This window comes from Seriola lalandi, unplaced genomic scaffold, assembly GCF_002814215.2.
Source record: "Seriola lalandi dorsalis isolate HSWRI2012SDOR001 ecotype SW California unplaced genomic scaffold, Sedor1 jcf7180002054962, whole genome shotgun sequence".
In the NCBI taxonomy this organism is placed as follows: domain Eukaryota; kingdom Metazoa; phylum Chordata; class Actinopteri; order Carangiformes; family Carangidae; genus Seriola; species Seriola lalandi.
In genome coordinates, this window is record NW_019525513.1 from 36,639 (window position 1) to 50,291 (window position 13,653).

Genomic DNA, 13,653 nt, shown 5'->3' on the forward strand with positions numbered 1-13,653 from the left:
ATCTGCTAGCCTCTGGTTCTGGTCTCAGCAGACTCCTCCTCCTCTAACCATCAAGGCCTGATCCAGATCTCACGCAGAAGAAACGGGGGCCCGAGTCTGGCCCATATACTTCAACATCTGGGTAGATTAACCTCTGGTATTGACCTGACAGCTGAAAGCTTTTCTGTGTGTGTGCGTGGCTGAATTGGTCCAGATGTGGAAGCGGCATCCCCCAGAACACAACGCCATACAGCAGATATACAGATGTTCATAAAAATGTTTTATTTTTTTTAATTTATTCATTTATTTATTTTTTTTTACAAATGCTAATGCTGTGAAACCGACACATCCGTCACACTGCAGTGTCACGTGATCAGCGTGAAGCTTTTGTCGTCCGACAAAAAAAAACAAAAACAAAAACAAACCAAGTGACATCGGACTGTAACCTGCCGACGGCGTGACAGACGGTGGTGATGAAGAGGAGGGGGGGGGGGCTGGTCATGTGAACTGGAATGGCATACATACATACACACACACACACACACACACACACACACGCTTGTTTACATAAATAGATACAGTGTAAAAACAGGAGGCACAGTCACATTGGGATCATACAAAGTTCATCTGTCAGTAGGTACAAAACAAACGACCAGGTGCTTAAAAAAAAAGTGTTTGTTTTTTTGTTGTTTTGTTTGTTGTTGTTTTTTTCCAGACAGATTAACAGTTACAAGTTTACAGCGACAGAATGCTTTATGTTTCATATGAAAACATGTCTCCCCCCCCCCTCAGGCAGACAGAGTGACAATATTACGTTTACCAGCCAGGGGGCAGCAGGCGACAACCCTGCTCCGACACACAGAGGACATTGTTCTCATGACGCCTTCTTCCTCCTCCAGAGTGAGACGCTCGGTGTGAACCCTTGAACACACCAGGTGAATTTACTGAGAAGTCGAATCAGACCGCATCTTACAAAGTGTCACTTTAGTGCCATTAGCTTCGTTTGACTGTGTTTTCTCTCTCTCTCTCTCTCTCTCTCTCTGGCTTTACAGGAAACGGCCGAGTCATCAGGTGATCCAGTCTTCCAGCGAAGAAGCGTCTCCGTCCTCGAGGGATCCAACAGAGGTGAGACAAGGTAGTGCGGGACAAACCGGACGATCCAGTCGGGAAGGAGGTTCCACCCTCTTCGTGCTGATTCATTATCATCTATTAAATATTCTAGTGATACAAGCGAAACTTTAGACTTTAGAAACGCTGCTAGTTCTCAAACCAGTGGGAGGGAGGAACTGCTCTTTACTTCTCATTTAAACTGAGTATAATGAATATTTCCACAAGCCAAAACAATGTGAAGAAACTTAAACGCTTCCTCCAGGATTTTCACATTAAAATGATCTCAGCCTGGGGCGGGCGAGTAGCCTAATGGTTTTGATGATCTTTGATGCATGTCATACCTCTCTCTCTCTCTCTCTCTCTCTCTCTCTCTTGTGTTTCCTGTTTCACGGTCAAGTGTAGCAGCATTCCTTCTTTTTACAGGTAGGCTTTTAATGTGAAAAACAAACAAACCTCACAGGTGGTCTGTCGAGACTGAGAGCAAGAAAATAAGATTCTGTTGTTGTGGAAATGTGCATTATACTAAATATGCCGTAGACACATCCACTGAGAACAGACAGTAACCCGCAGTCTGGTCTGGAGTGATCAGTAGTACTTTTTTATCTTTGACATCGTGGCTGCGTCTCTCCTCCTCGCCGCCTTCCCTCTCCATCACGTCAGGCGGCTCCGGCGGACATGAAAGCCCTGAGAAGGTCACTGAAGCGATGAGGCAGGGCAAATGTTTTTGGGCACGTTTCCGTCTCTGCTTCATCCCGAGCCCAACACAGCATGCGTGTGTTGTTCCCAGCTGGGGTGGAAGTATTTTCCTGATGCGGCTCCATCGCACCTGGAGACGAATCGTGCACCAAAAACAGCCCCAAAGCGTCCGACTTCTGCTGCTACAACTAGCAGGAAATGTCGGGAGTCTGAGTCTCAAGCGTCGCTGCAGACGTCCTGAAGTAGTGATGAGGAGAGGAGAACAGTCCGAGATCCTGATGAGATCATTAATCCAACCTTTGTAGGCATTTACAAACATACATGAATGTGCATTTAATGCAAAATCTGATAGAAGTTTGGTTTCATTGTTTTGTCAAATGCATTTAATTTGGTTTTTCAAGAGAAATAAATCCAGTTCATTCTCAATCTGTTGACGCCTGAAAATATCCGCGTACTTTCAAATGTTGTAGACGAGACGGCGGCACAGGTGAGATCTGTCACGCGTTTCCAATCGAGCTTCAAACATCGAACATCAGAGTCACAGCGAGGTCGTCCTTAGTGGTTCGTCCGTCTGTCCGTCCCATGGAAATAAAGGAGAGACCGAGACAAAAAAAAAGTCTCTGTGAGGACGTCAGGAGTGTTTCCGTCTCGTTCGACTCCAGCATCTCAAACACAAAAGGAACGAATGATTGTGACACACACACACACACACACACACATTCATAACACACTCACTCATACTGTATGTGCACGCAAGTCCATGTCCGAGGCGTCCGAGCTCCTGCGACGATTCTTCTTTTCGTCCAAATCAAACATTAAAAAAAAAAAAAATCAATGTATTCAAACGTGTGTGATATATATAGATTCATATATAATATATAAAAACTCCAAAAAAGTAAAAATAAAAACTGCAAACCCAAAATGAAAACATTTGAGAGCGAGAAAAAAAAGAAAAAGAAAAGAAAAAGAAACGTCCTACACAGATGTTTCGGACTGTAGCCGCAGGACGAACTTGTGTGACTTGGGGTCGATGTATTCCTCCGACATCTGGATGTAAGGGATCTTCTTCGTTGTCACCACCAGGTTGAAGTCCACGCACTTGAGCAGGAAGACGGAGCCGTCCTTCAGGCCGCTGGTGACCGACGCCTCGCTGATCAGCGTCCACTGCCGGGCCAGCCAGTGGTCCCGGCTGTACTGCAGGGTGGGGCCCGGGGTCAGGTAGCTCTCCAGGAACGCCTGCGCAGGAGGGGGTGAAGAAGAAACTCAACTGTCACACCTTGGAACAAGAACCAGGCTGTGTGTGTGTGTGTGTGAGAGTCTGACCTTGGGCGTCATGTTGTTGGTGATGCAGAAGGCCAGGTGCTGCTGGATGCTCTCCATGCTGTGGCAGTGCTGCTGCTTGGTGGTCCTCAGGTACTTCTGCAGGGCCCGAGCCATGGAGGGGAAGATGGCCTGCGCCGCCTCCCGCGGGTCCATCACGTCCCCCGGAGCCTTCTTCTGATCCTCCTCCTGCATGCGCTTGATGTGAGTGAACGCCTCCTCTACCGCCACCACGAGTCTGGGAGGGAGGGAAGCTCAGATTAGAGTCTGATGATGGGGCGCCGACGTTTTAACGAGTCCAACCAGAAGAGCTCTTTACTCACCGCGCTTTGCGTTTGCGGACACGCCGCTCGTGCTCGGCCTCCTCGTAGTACAGCTCGTTGTGGCTGGAGTCTCGGCGGCGGGCGGCGGCCGCGATCATGGCTCTGGACTGGGAGTGGGCCAGTCCCGTCGCCGCATTGTTCCCCGGGCCTGTCGGGACAAACAGATCGGTTACCGCCGTGTGCGGTTCACAGGTGAAGAGTAAAGGAACAAAGAAATCTGTGGTGATGACATAAAGTGCAATGTGAGGGAACAAGCTGCTTCAGAGGGGAGGGGCAGATTATCGATGCTCATAAACCTTTTATCTCCAGGATTATTAAAAACCCCGGAGCCGACAGGAAAAGCCACAAAGTCGTAATTATAAATTGTTCAAACATCTAAAACTCGGCTATTGATATTCAAACACTCCCATTACTCTGGCCACTCGGCGCCTCAGGGAAGGAACGCGGCGGCCAATTAAACAAGCGTCTCGGGAGAACTTCAAAAGTGTATATTTTGGGAACGAGGAGGCAGCTGATGAACCGTCTGATGTAAGTGCAGGTTAAAAGAAGGAGGAGCGGCTGAATTATTGATGCGGGCCGGAGATCACGCACGGACAGAATAATTCATGGTCCGAGAGCAGCAGCACCGAGTCCTCAGCACTTCCTGCTGCTGCTGTCAGAGATGATCAACCTGCTGGTGTTTATATGTTCTCAAGTTCAACTCGAGCAACAGAAAAATAATACTGCATCAAAACTACAAGTACAATTTATTCAAAGAAGGTACACAACTGAGTGTAAGTCATGACTACACCACCTCCGAACACAACACACACTTCATAATTACATACATAAGTGAATGATAATTAATATAGAAACACATTTAGGACCCACTTATTTCTTTGATTGATTTTGCAGATGCAGTTGGAAAAAACACCTCGTATCTGCTGGGAATCATTTCCAATCCCCGATGTTGTCCAGCAGAGAAAGTAATATGAAAACCAAACGGCTTGTCAGGCGTCATAAAATATCAACTCAGCGTAATTGAGTTCTACAGCTGCTCTGCGCTCAGGGCTTCTCCACGCTTTAATTAAAGAAAGATTATTTTCCGTCCCCGAGTTCGACTTATTTGTTACAGCGGAGAGAAAGAAAGTCGGAGCGGGAAGTAAAAGCTCGAGACGAGGAGAGAGAGAGAGAGAGAGAGAGAGAGAGAGAGATGAAGAGGCCCCTGACCAGCTGCTGCAGGATGAGAATGAAGGAGGACGAGACACGAGAGAGAAATGACAAGACCGGCAGCGTAATAGCTATTGATTTATCAGCCGTCTCCCACGAACATCTGAGGGGAGGGAGAGAAGAAAGGAGGGAGACAAATGGTTTCAGAGGAGGAAAAAAAGAAAAGAAAAAGGAAGAGGGAGTCAAGTTAGTGCCATTAAATGAAGCTTGAGTACACTTAAGGGAGAGCGATAATTTAATAGAGGGTTTGTGTTGCAGTCAGCCAGCTGTCGCCAGGACCACGCTGAACTTCTGCATCAACCTGTGGCATGCGGCGAGCGGAGGGGAAGTGGCGAGCGTGTGAAGCAAGACTCAGGAGCGTGTTTGGTTTGTGCAGTGAACGGCGAAGGTGTGTGAAGGCGCTCCGGTTACTTACTGTCCAACAGGTAGGCTTTCAGTTTAGCTCTAAAGACGTCTTAAAGCGAGAGCGACGGTGCAAAGAGACACATGAGGAGAAAGTCAACAGCTGATTCACACCTGCTCCAGAGGTACGAGACGCCGCTCCTCCGACAGAGGCGCGTATCAAATGACCACACTTCCATTTTTGCAGGTTGTAGCCCATTAACTACAAATCACCTGCGTTTCAAGTTACAGTTGACAATTTTTCAATTACGCCTCGTCTGCGGATCAATTTACTTCCTTCCAGGCAGCCGTTCGTTTCGGCGCATTCCAGCACAATCAGGAAATCAAGTCGACCTGCAGGGACTTGAACTGTGAACTCACAGAAGATGGAGGAGGCGTGGCGAGGAGCAACTCGGGGGACAAGCTGAAATATCGTTGAGCGATGATGCAGGAGAAATATTTTAAAGGTCGCATATGTCGAAAGGCAGACGACCATGTGATGTTTGATTATAGATCAGGTCTAGCTTCTATATTAATACTGTGAAAGTATCAAAGCCTCAGTCCACAGAGAAATGCTCACAGCCTGTATTCAGACACTGAGCCTTAAAACCAGCTGTTTATGAGGCAAAAATACAAAAGAATTCAGTTTCCTGCAGCTTAAATGTGAGAACTCTCCTCGTCTTTGGGTTTTGGACTGTTGTTCAGATACAACAAGGAATCTGAATAAATCACCTTCGGATCTGGGAATTTTTACACAATTTTTATGACATTTCAAAGACAAAATACCCGTCCCGCCCCGAAATCACCGAACTCAATAAACACAACACGCTTTAAATATATACAGATTGTAAATCACAGACAAGACAAACGACACACAGAAAAAAGACCGTCCCACTCACCCTCAGCTGGGGCTGCTGGGAACTCACCATCCACGTTGTAGACCTTGAGGCCGGCCAGGTGCTTGGCGGCGCGGGTCTTGGAGGCGGAGAGCAACGCCGGGTTATTGACTGAGAAGTCACAGTAGTAGTGCTCTAAGATGGCGAGAGCTGCCCGCTGAATACTGAAGGAGGAGAAGAAGAAGAAGAAGAAGAAGAAGAAGAAGAAGAAGACAGGAGGATTAAAATAAGTCGGGTGGCGTATCTTAACATGGGATGTATGTAACTATGCTCCATAGCAACATCATGTCTCTGTCACACAGGAGTGGAAAATAATCAGACATGGGACAGCGGCAGTGTGACGGTTACCATAGCTACCACACACAGACTGAGAGCCACAACACAGGAAGTGATGGGGAGTGAGGGGAGCAGCTCAGATCACCGGTGGATCAGAGAGCGTGCCGGGTCTTGTCCTTCATAACACAGCACCATTAAACCAATTCAACATAATGGTGCGGGGGCGTTTTCATGTTTCACATTTTTTTAAATAATATACAGCCTCACTGTCGTGGAAGTGAGAGGTTAAAGCAAGAGCACATTCTTCCTGTGACACACTCCCTCCCCAGTTCTGCTGCTACAGCCGCGCTCGCTGCGGTGTGATGCTAATATCGGCTAATGTTAGCATACTGTAAACAGATACCGCGGCGTATTAACGGGGCAGTTCACCGACTTCATGACTCCGGTGCTAATTTTACACAATGTTTAGGAATCATCCTGTAACTGACACTCGTGGCCACGGTTTAGCAAAGACCTTTAAACAGCGCAAACAGCTGTGAGTGTGAAGCTACTATAACACATCTTTAATGTCATAATGTCAATATTTCAGTTCCTTCCCGTCGGCAGATTGATTATTTGGCCTGAGGATAATTATAAACACAGTAAAATCTAAATAATACAGCTGTTAAACAAATGGACGGACAGTTAGCAACAAGCTAGTGCAGGTAGCGTTCAGCTGCTAAATGAGTCAGCGGACACCAAGACAGAGCTGATCCTGAATGTGGGAGAGAATATTGGATTTCTCCTCATCAGGTAGAAACACGACCGTGTAAGTTTATAAACACAAATAATCTCCACGTCTCCGGGTTTCCAGGACACGAAATTTGAAGCAGTATTTGGCGGTTGTGCCTTTTGTTGTGACGCCACTACGGCGCTCGGGCAGCAGATGTTGACAGCTGTTCACCGACCGACAGCGCGACTTTACAGCTCGACACTGGAGCCTTCTTCCCTCCCGGGTGTGTTTTGTGTGGACGTCTCCATAACTGTGTGTGAGCCCTCGCTGTGTCCCGTCATTCTTCAGGCCACGTGGAGCGCTAACTCAATATACACGAACAACAGCACATGCTCGCCCGCAGCATGCGCTTCCCATTATCCCAGAGAAGGAGTCGTATCAGGCCCATGACCTCTGACCTTCTGATGTAAGCTCTCTCTTCCACCCCTGGGTCTTTTACCACAAATACAGATACAAACCAGCATTAAAGACGTCATTCCTTAAAAAAACATATTATATTTCTATTTATTTATATGTTTTAAGCTGTTTTACTGGTTAGTTCTTTTATTCTATTCTATTATTTTCCTTATAATAAACTACTTTAATATCTGGTTATTTATTTTATTTCTACTTTTATTTCTGGTTTTACTCACTTCCAAACTTCCCCTCTCTTTTAGCACTTTACTATTTCTTCTTCATTTTTATTTGATCTTTAAAACCGTTTATTTATGTTTTACTCACTTTTTACGTCTCCTCTGTTTCAGTATTTTATTATTTTATTTTTGTTTTCCTGTCTTCAGTATTTCCTCAGTGCAAACTTTCTTCAGTTCCTGTTATTTTTGTCTTATTTCTTTAGTTTGTATGTGTTTGAAAAACAGTGTGTCACACTGTGGGAAAACAAACACACCGCAGGGTGTTGAATATTAAGCCGAGCCGGAGGCAGCGCTCATTCCACCAGAGGAGAGCGTTACAGCAGCTCCCCGGGTTAACTCCAGAAACCCGGACGCCCTCCTGTACAGTGAAGCATTCAAAGGACCATTGTTACGTGCTGAGTAAGAGTTCCTGCTCCTCCCAGCTTCCATCAGTTATTAAGCTGAGCAAACATGACACACAACCATTCACACACAGTGAAGGAAATAAAGCTTTGTGAGCCAGTGTCCCCAGAGAGCGCGGCCGGCTCTCACGCTGCTGCTCAGGACCGACCAGTCAGAGAACCTCAACTGGGAAGTTCCCAGCAGTGAATGTGTTTAACCCCCACCCCTCCGCAACAGCTCTCCCCAGGCCGTGAGGAATGTGTTGGTGCTCGACTTGTCCGGTCTGACGAGGGTGGGGGGAGACAAGAAAAGGATTCCTGTGGCCCTCAGATTGGCATCAAAGGCCAGGCGGACAGAGACAAGCTTTCAGGACCCCAGGGCCCGAGCAGGGTCCCCATTATGATAAGGCTGAGGTTGGATGTCAGGAGAACAGGAATGTGAGCTGCAGCCACGGAGGAGATACACCGAGGAGATAGGCCGAGAAAACTGAGCTTCTCTGTATCATACACTCATTCATGTTCATGTTTGTGGCCCACATGTGCCATTTGCATGTATACGATGCAATTAACCCACAAACACACACACACACACACACACACACAAACACACATGCGTGCCTATGTTTGTGCGGGTGAGTCAGGCTGACCAGATGCTCGGCTGCAGTCTGCAGGGAGAACCAATTAGCCGTGTGTTTACAGTCAGACGGACAACAGAGCTGCTGCTGCTGCTGCTGCTGCTGCTGGCCAAGCAGCCATGAATGGCACAGCTTACAGAGGACAACACCCCCAAGGCAGCCAGCTAACACACACACACACACACACACACACACTCGCTTGTCTGACCTGTTTCTATGAATGCAAAAATCAATATGAAAATCAATGCACTCTTCAGCCTAATGCAGGTTCATGTTTCAGGGAATGTGATGTACACATCCCACATTTCAGCCCATTAACCCCCCGAACCACCGGGGCCGGGGGGTCGTCCCTGCGTCCGTGCACTCTCATCAGAAACCAGCAGTCTCACAAACTCATGTTGTTCTTCTAAGATCTTTAGGATGGAGCGTCTGCAGCTGCGAGTCAGGCAGTGTGTGCATTGTGTCTGTGTGTTTCCTGTGCTGTGTAATTTCACTTCAAGGAATCCACTATTTATAGCCGATGATTATACAGTTAAGATTTTGCCAGAATAGACTCGGTGCTTCGGGGTGGGGGTGGGGTGGATGGGTGGATGGGTGGGTGGGGGCTCTCGAAGTGTCTGAGCTGCAACAGAGACTTTGCTGAGAGAACTACAGTTGAAATGACAATAAAGTTGACTCTGATTGAATCTCTCGTGTGCATTTCTGCCACCTGTAAAACTCCCGAGCGTGTACCTCCGAGTGTAAGAACAGACACAGGATAACGCCCCCCCCCCCATCCTGTAATAAAATACAAGGTTCATCTATAAATCCATCAGCTTTTTATGAGTTCCCCCGTGAGCGAGGAGCATGTGCATGTGATGCCGGGGGGCTGCAGGAGAGCTGCTGCTGCGTTCGGCTAAAAATGGGATCTTCCTGTTTTCCCTCAGAGACTGGAAGGTCGTAAAAAAAGCTGGTCGGTCTCGTCCGAGCTGTTCTTTCCTACACACACACACACACACACACACACACACACACACACACACACTTTCTTTCATTCCCACATACATTTTAGGATTCTTCAACACTACGCTCACATTAACTATTAATCCCTCGTTCTCTGTTCTCTCGTTCGCCCCCTCCCGTCGCGCTCTCTCCTCGCTTCGGCCTCCTGGGTATTTCCTCTGTTCTCCGCCTCAGTCTGCAGCTCGTTTCTGAGGAGTTTCCTCTCTGAAGTCTCCCCCTCCCTCTCGGCACGGTTTCCTCTCCCGACCAGCCACTTTGTGTCTCTGTGTGTTTTCTTCCTTCTCAGGTTTAACATTCAATCTCCCTCTTTCTACCTGATCACCGCTCGTTTCCCTTCCAGCGCTTCTCTCCCTTTCTCCGCTCTCACCTCCGAGTACGTAACCACTTACTTCCTTCTTCCCTTCCTCACGTCTCGTCACCTGAGGTGTCCCAGTTTCTAACTCTCCCTCTGCCTTCATCTCGCCCCCATGTTCTTCCTCTCTATCCCCTGATCGCTCACATCAACCCATCCTTGTATCTCGCCCTCTTCTGCCGTCAGTCTCTACATGCGCAGGGGTCATCTGGGGATTCTGCTAACTTCTTCTGAATCTTAACGCCGTCCTCTAAGATTCGCCGAGCAACATGTGCATCTGAATACGCACCTGCGAGTTTCCCCCCCGTCTCATCCCACTGCCGCAGTTAAGGTTTCACACTATCTGCCCACAGAATGTTTCTGGTGTCAGCTTTAGTTCGAAGCCATAAATCTTCTCGGTAACAAGCCCGAACAGCAAGCCGACTCTGCTGAGAGAAAGTCGGACTGACACCAGACGTTCAAGGATAAACGTGACACTTCTCTATATTCGTCTCGTCGACAAATCCCACGACGACACCCAAAAACATCCAACATGTATTGTGTGTGTGTATGTGTGTGTGTGTGTGTGTGCGTGTGTCGAAAGCCTGATAAATCATGTCATGAATGAACCACGTCACCACACACCAAACATGTATCAATCCACCGCTGGAAATAGTCCCCAACAAATGCAGCTGCAGTGAGTCTGAGGTCTCATCAGTGTCAGTTTCGGGTCTGTGGAAACCGCTGGAATACAACTGGTTTTCTGGGTGTGAACGACTGAATCCACTAAAGACTCGAGGCTCAGGTCGTTATTATAAATGTCTGACGACATCGTGGACGGGATTACCACGGAAACGGACGTTTAGATCCTTTTTGTTTAACCAGAAACAGCCGTTCGACCACGAACAGACTCCATTCACACAAACAGTCATTCACCTCGTGGAACACGGGGGTTTGTGTGACTGTGCAGAACCGTTCACTGCAGCAGAGGATCTGAACACTGACAGTCACACAACAACACAAACAAACTGAAGAAGGAAAACGCCTGAATCTGGAGAAGGCGATGTGTTGGGGCCGAGCAAATACTTGCACGCACACATTCCTGGTAGATTACTTCCCCACATGAACACTGTGTTTCTATTGTTTTGGCTTTTTTTTGCTGGTAATTGCAATGGAAGACTAAATAATTGCCACTGTGACAAACTTTTCCAGAGCTGTAAAATCCCGTCTCTGCGGCGTCTGATCGGCCTCGAAACTCCAGGGTCTTTATTTAAACTCATCACAGCCCTCCCACCTACCACCCCCCCCCCCCCCCCCGTTGTTTCCACGCAGGGTTGATTTATATCTGAACACGTGCAACATCGAAATCACCTGAGCTGTCCCAGGTTGTAGTGCCTCGTCTCTCCGTCCGTGGAGCGCGCCACGCACACGGAGAAGCACGGCTGCAGCTGCCGCAGCTCCAGCAGGACGATGGCCAGGTAGTGGATGAAGAGCAGCGCGTCCACCAGCGACACGGCGTACTGCACGATTCCCTGGTAGTTCTCGTCCTGCGGGGCAGGAACGGTCAAATTTAAAAACAGCAGCTGGAATAATATTCATTCAACTATGTGCAAACGCAGTAAATATGTGCATTTCCAAACAAAAAAACAAGAAGAAGAAGAATTCCTGCAGGGGTTAAAAAGGGAAAATATACACATGTAAGACAAGATGTAGAGCATATGAATATTTAGATCAATTTCAAAGGACTGTAAGCTTCCTAGACCCCCCGATTTCTGCATGTGTGTGTGTGTGTGTGTTTTGCCGCAAGCGTTGTGAGTGAGGGACCAAAAGGGATTTTAAATCATGACTCACAGTAAACATGCCACAGGAGTGAAGTGTTATGGTTGGCATTAAAAATGAATGAGTTGCTGCAGCTGATGGAAATATCTGGGTGGGGGTGTGTGTGTGTGTGTGTGTGTGTGTGTGTGTGTGTGTGAGAGAGAGAACACACGCCTGTGGACTCACTTGGATTTCGGTGTAAACGCACATACATGTAAGGTTATTCTCTCGGCTCACCTGCGAGTCCAGTATCCTCACTCCGTAGAACAGCCAGTAGGAGATCACAAAGAGCAGCACCAGCACGGCGAGCAGCGCCCTGAAGACGAAAACCCGCGGGAGGCCGGCCCGCGGCGGCCTGAAGAAGAGCGCCCAGACGGCCAGCAGCAGTATGAGCAGCTTGAAGGCCACGGAGATGAACAGGCCCTCACAGGCCGTGCCGCAGCTCTGCAGCCTCTCCGGCCAGAGGAGGTGTGGGAGCACGAGGAAGGCGAGCGGCGTCAGAAACACCAGCAGCCCCAGGATCACAGCCAAGGTCAGGGTGAAGTAACGGCGGCAGTCCAGCCCCACGCTGTCCTCCAGGTCCTTGGTGATGCGGACGATGTCCTCCTGAGAGAGGCTGTGCTCGGACGTGCCGGTGACGGCGGTGGTGGTCTCGCCCCAGTTGTCATCCTGGGAGTGAGAGAGGGAGGAAAACCAGAGAGGAGGTAAGACGACGGCTTCCTCAGTTTCATACACTGAGACAAACACAGCTCAAGACACCTGGGATGTGTTTGATCTGAAGACTCAGCAGCTACAAAGACGCCATCAACGCTGGAGAGTCAATGTCAGAAAACAGCAGCATGCTGGGAAACAGAAGGTGAAGTGCTACAGCTAATATATAAGGTCACACTGTGCTGTAAGACTTTTAATAACGAGTAACTTACAAAGGAAATCCTCACAGTTCCTCAGCACGGTCACCTGACCCTCACACCGCTTTGTTATGGATTAAAATCACCTTCACTGTGGATCATTTCTGATTTATATCGAAAGGTTTCTCCTTAAAATCGGACAAAACTGGGCAACACAGGACAGTGTGTTATCTCCTTTACCTTCTATACACACACACAGTATAACACACACACACACACACACACACACACACACACACACACACGTGCATCTCACCGACACGTCAGCTCAACGGAGGCAGCGGAGGTTCGTTTCCAAGCATGAGAGAGAGAGAAAGGAACAGAAGATGGGGAAGTGGAAAAAGTCAACAGAGCGGGCTGCCAGCTTCACGCTGACGTCTGGGCCTGACCGCATCCGCCGATAATGAAGGTCAGCGGTGTCGGAGCGGAGCCGTTACAACAACAAAGATAAGGACTCTTTGCACAGCAGTCATAACAAGCTGCGCCGGCGAGAGGAGGACGGGTGATGAAGAGCCATCAGCTCACTGCAGATGAGCAGCGTTTTTAAGGATTGTGTCATTGATTATTAGCTGCACAGCGGCAGAGAGAGCGGACGTGGTGATGCGTTATGAGGGGGGCGGGGGAGGAGGAGGAGGAGGAGGAGGATGTTGCACTGGGACGGAGAATATCCCAGCGGCCTCGGGGTTAAAACAGCAGAGATGAAGCAGAACAATAGGAGGACCCAGGCAGTACACTCAGGTCGTCTCTGCAGCTTCTGTGTTCGCTCATATTACTAATAATAGAATTTCACCACTACACAGAACATCAATACTTCATGCACTGAATGGATGGGAGAGGAAGAGGAAAAGGACGAGACATTAATCTGCTGATATTCTCCATTTCTCAAGGAAGGAGCTAAAACTAATAATCAGTTTGTTTTTAGCTTTAACATGTATTAGACTGACCTGTGTTCATCCACAGCTGGAAACAGTCCACACAAACGCAA

General features: G+C 48.2%; 1 protein-coding gene across 3 annotated transcripts in view; it reads right to left on the minus strand.

Moving 5' to 3' along the window:
* LOC111645999 (vang-like protein 1) overlaps nucleotides 1-13,653 on the minus strand; it is a 48,720-nt gene that overhangs the window by 12,662 nt on the left and 22,405 nt on the right. The window contains exons 3-8 of one of the 3 annotated variants that reach the window (XR_015436384.1): nucleotides 11,998-12,429; nucleotides 11,314-11,489; nucleotides 5,918-6,078; nucleotides 3,429-3,576; nucleotides 3,109-3,343; nucleotides 2,515-3,021 (exon numbers count right to left, since the gene is read on the minus strand). Coding sequence is in view for 2 of the 3 variants with exons in the window: in XM_023395363.2 (XP_023251131.1) it covers nucleotides 2,761-3,021; nucleotides 3,109-3,343; nucleotides 3,429-3,576; nucleotides 5,918-6,078; nucleotides 11,314-11,489; nucleotides 11,998-12,429 (1,413 nt within the window). In the remaining variant the exon portion in view is untranslated. Of the gene's footprint in view, nucleotides 1-238; nucleotides 3,022-3,108; nucleotides 3,344-3,428; nucleotides 3,577-5,917; nucleotides 6,079-11,313; nucleotides 11,490-11,997; nucleotides 12,430-13,653 lie in introns of those variants that run through there. The other 2 variants (XM_023395364.2, XM_023395363.2) reach the window with 2 other exon arrangements.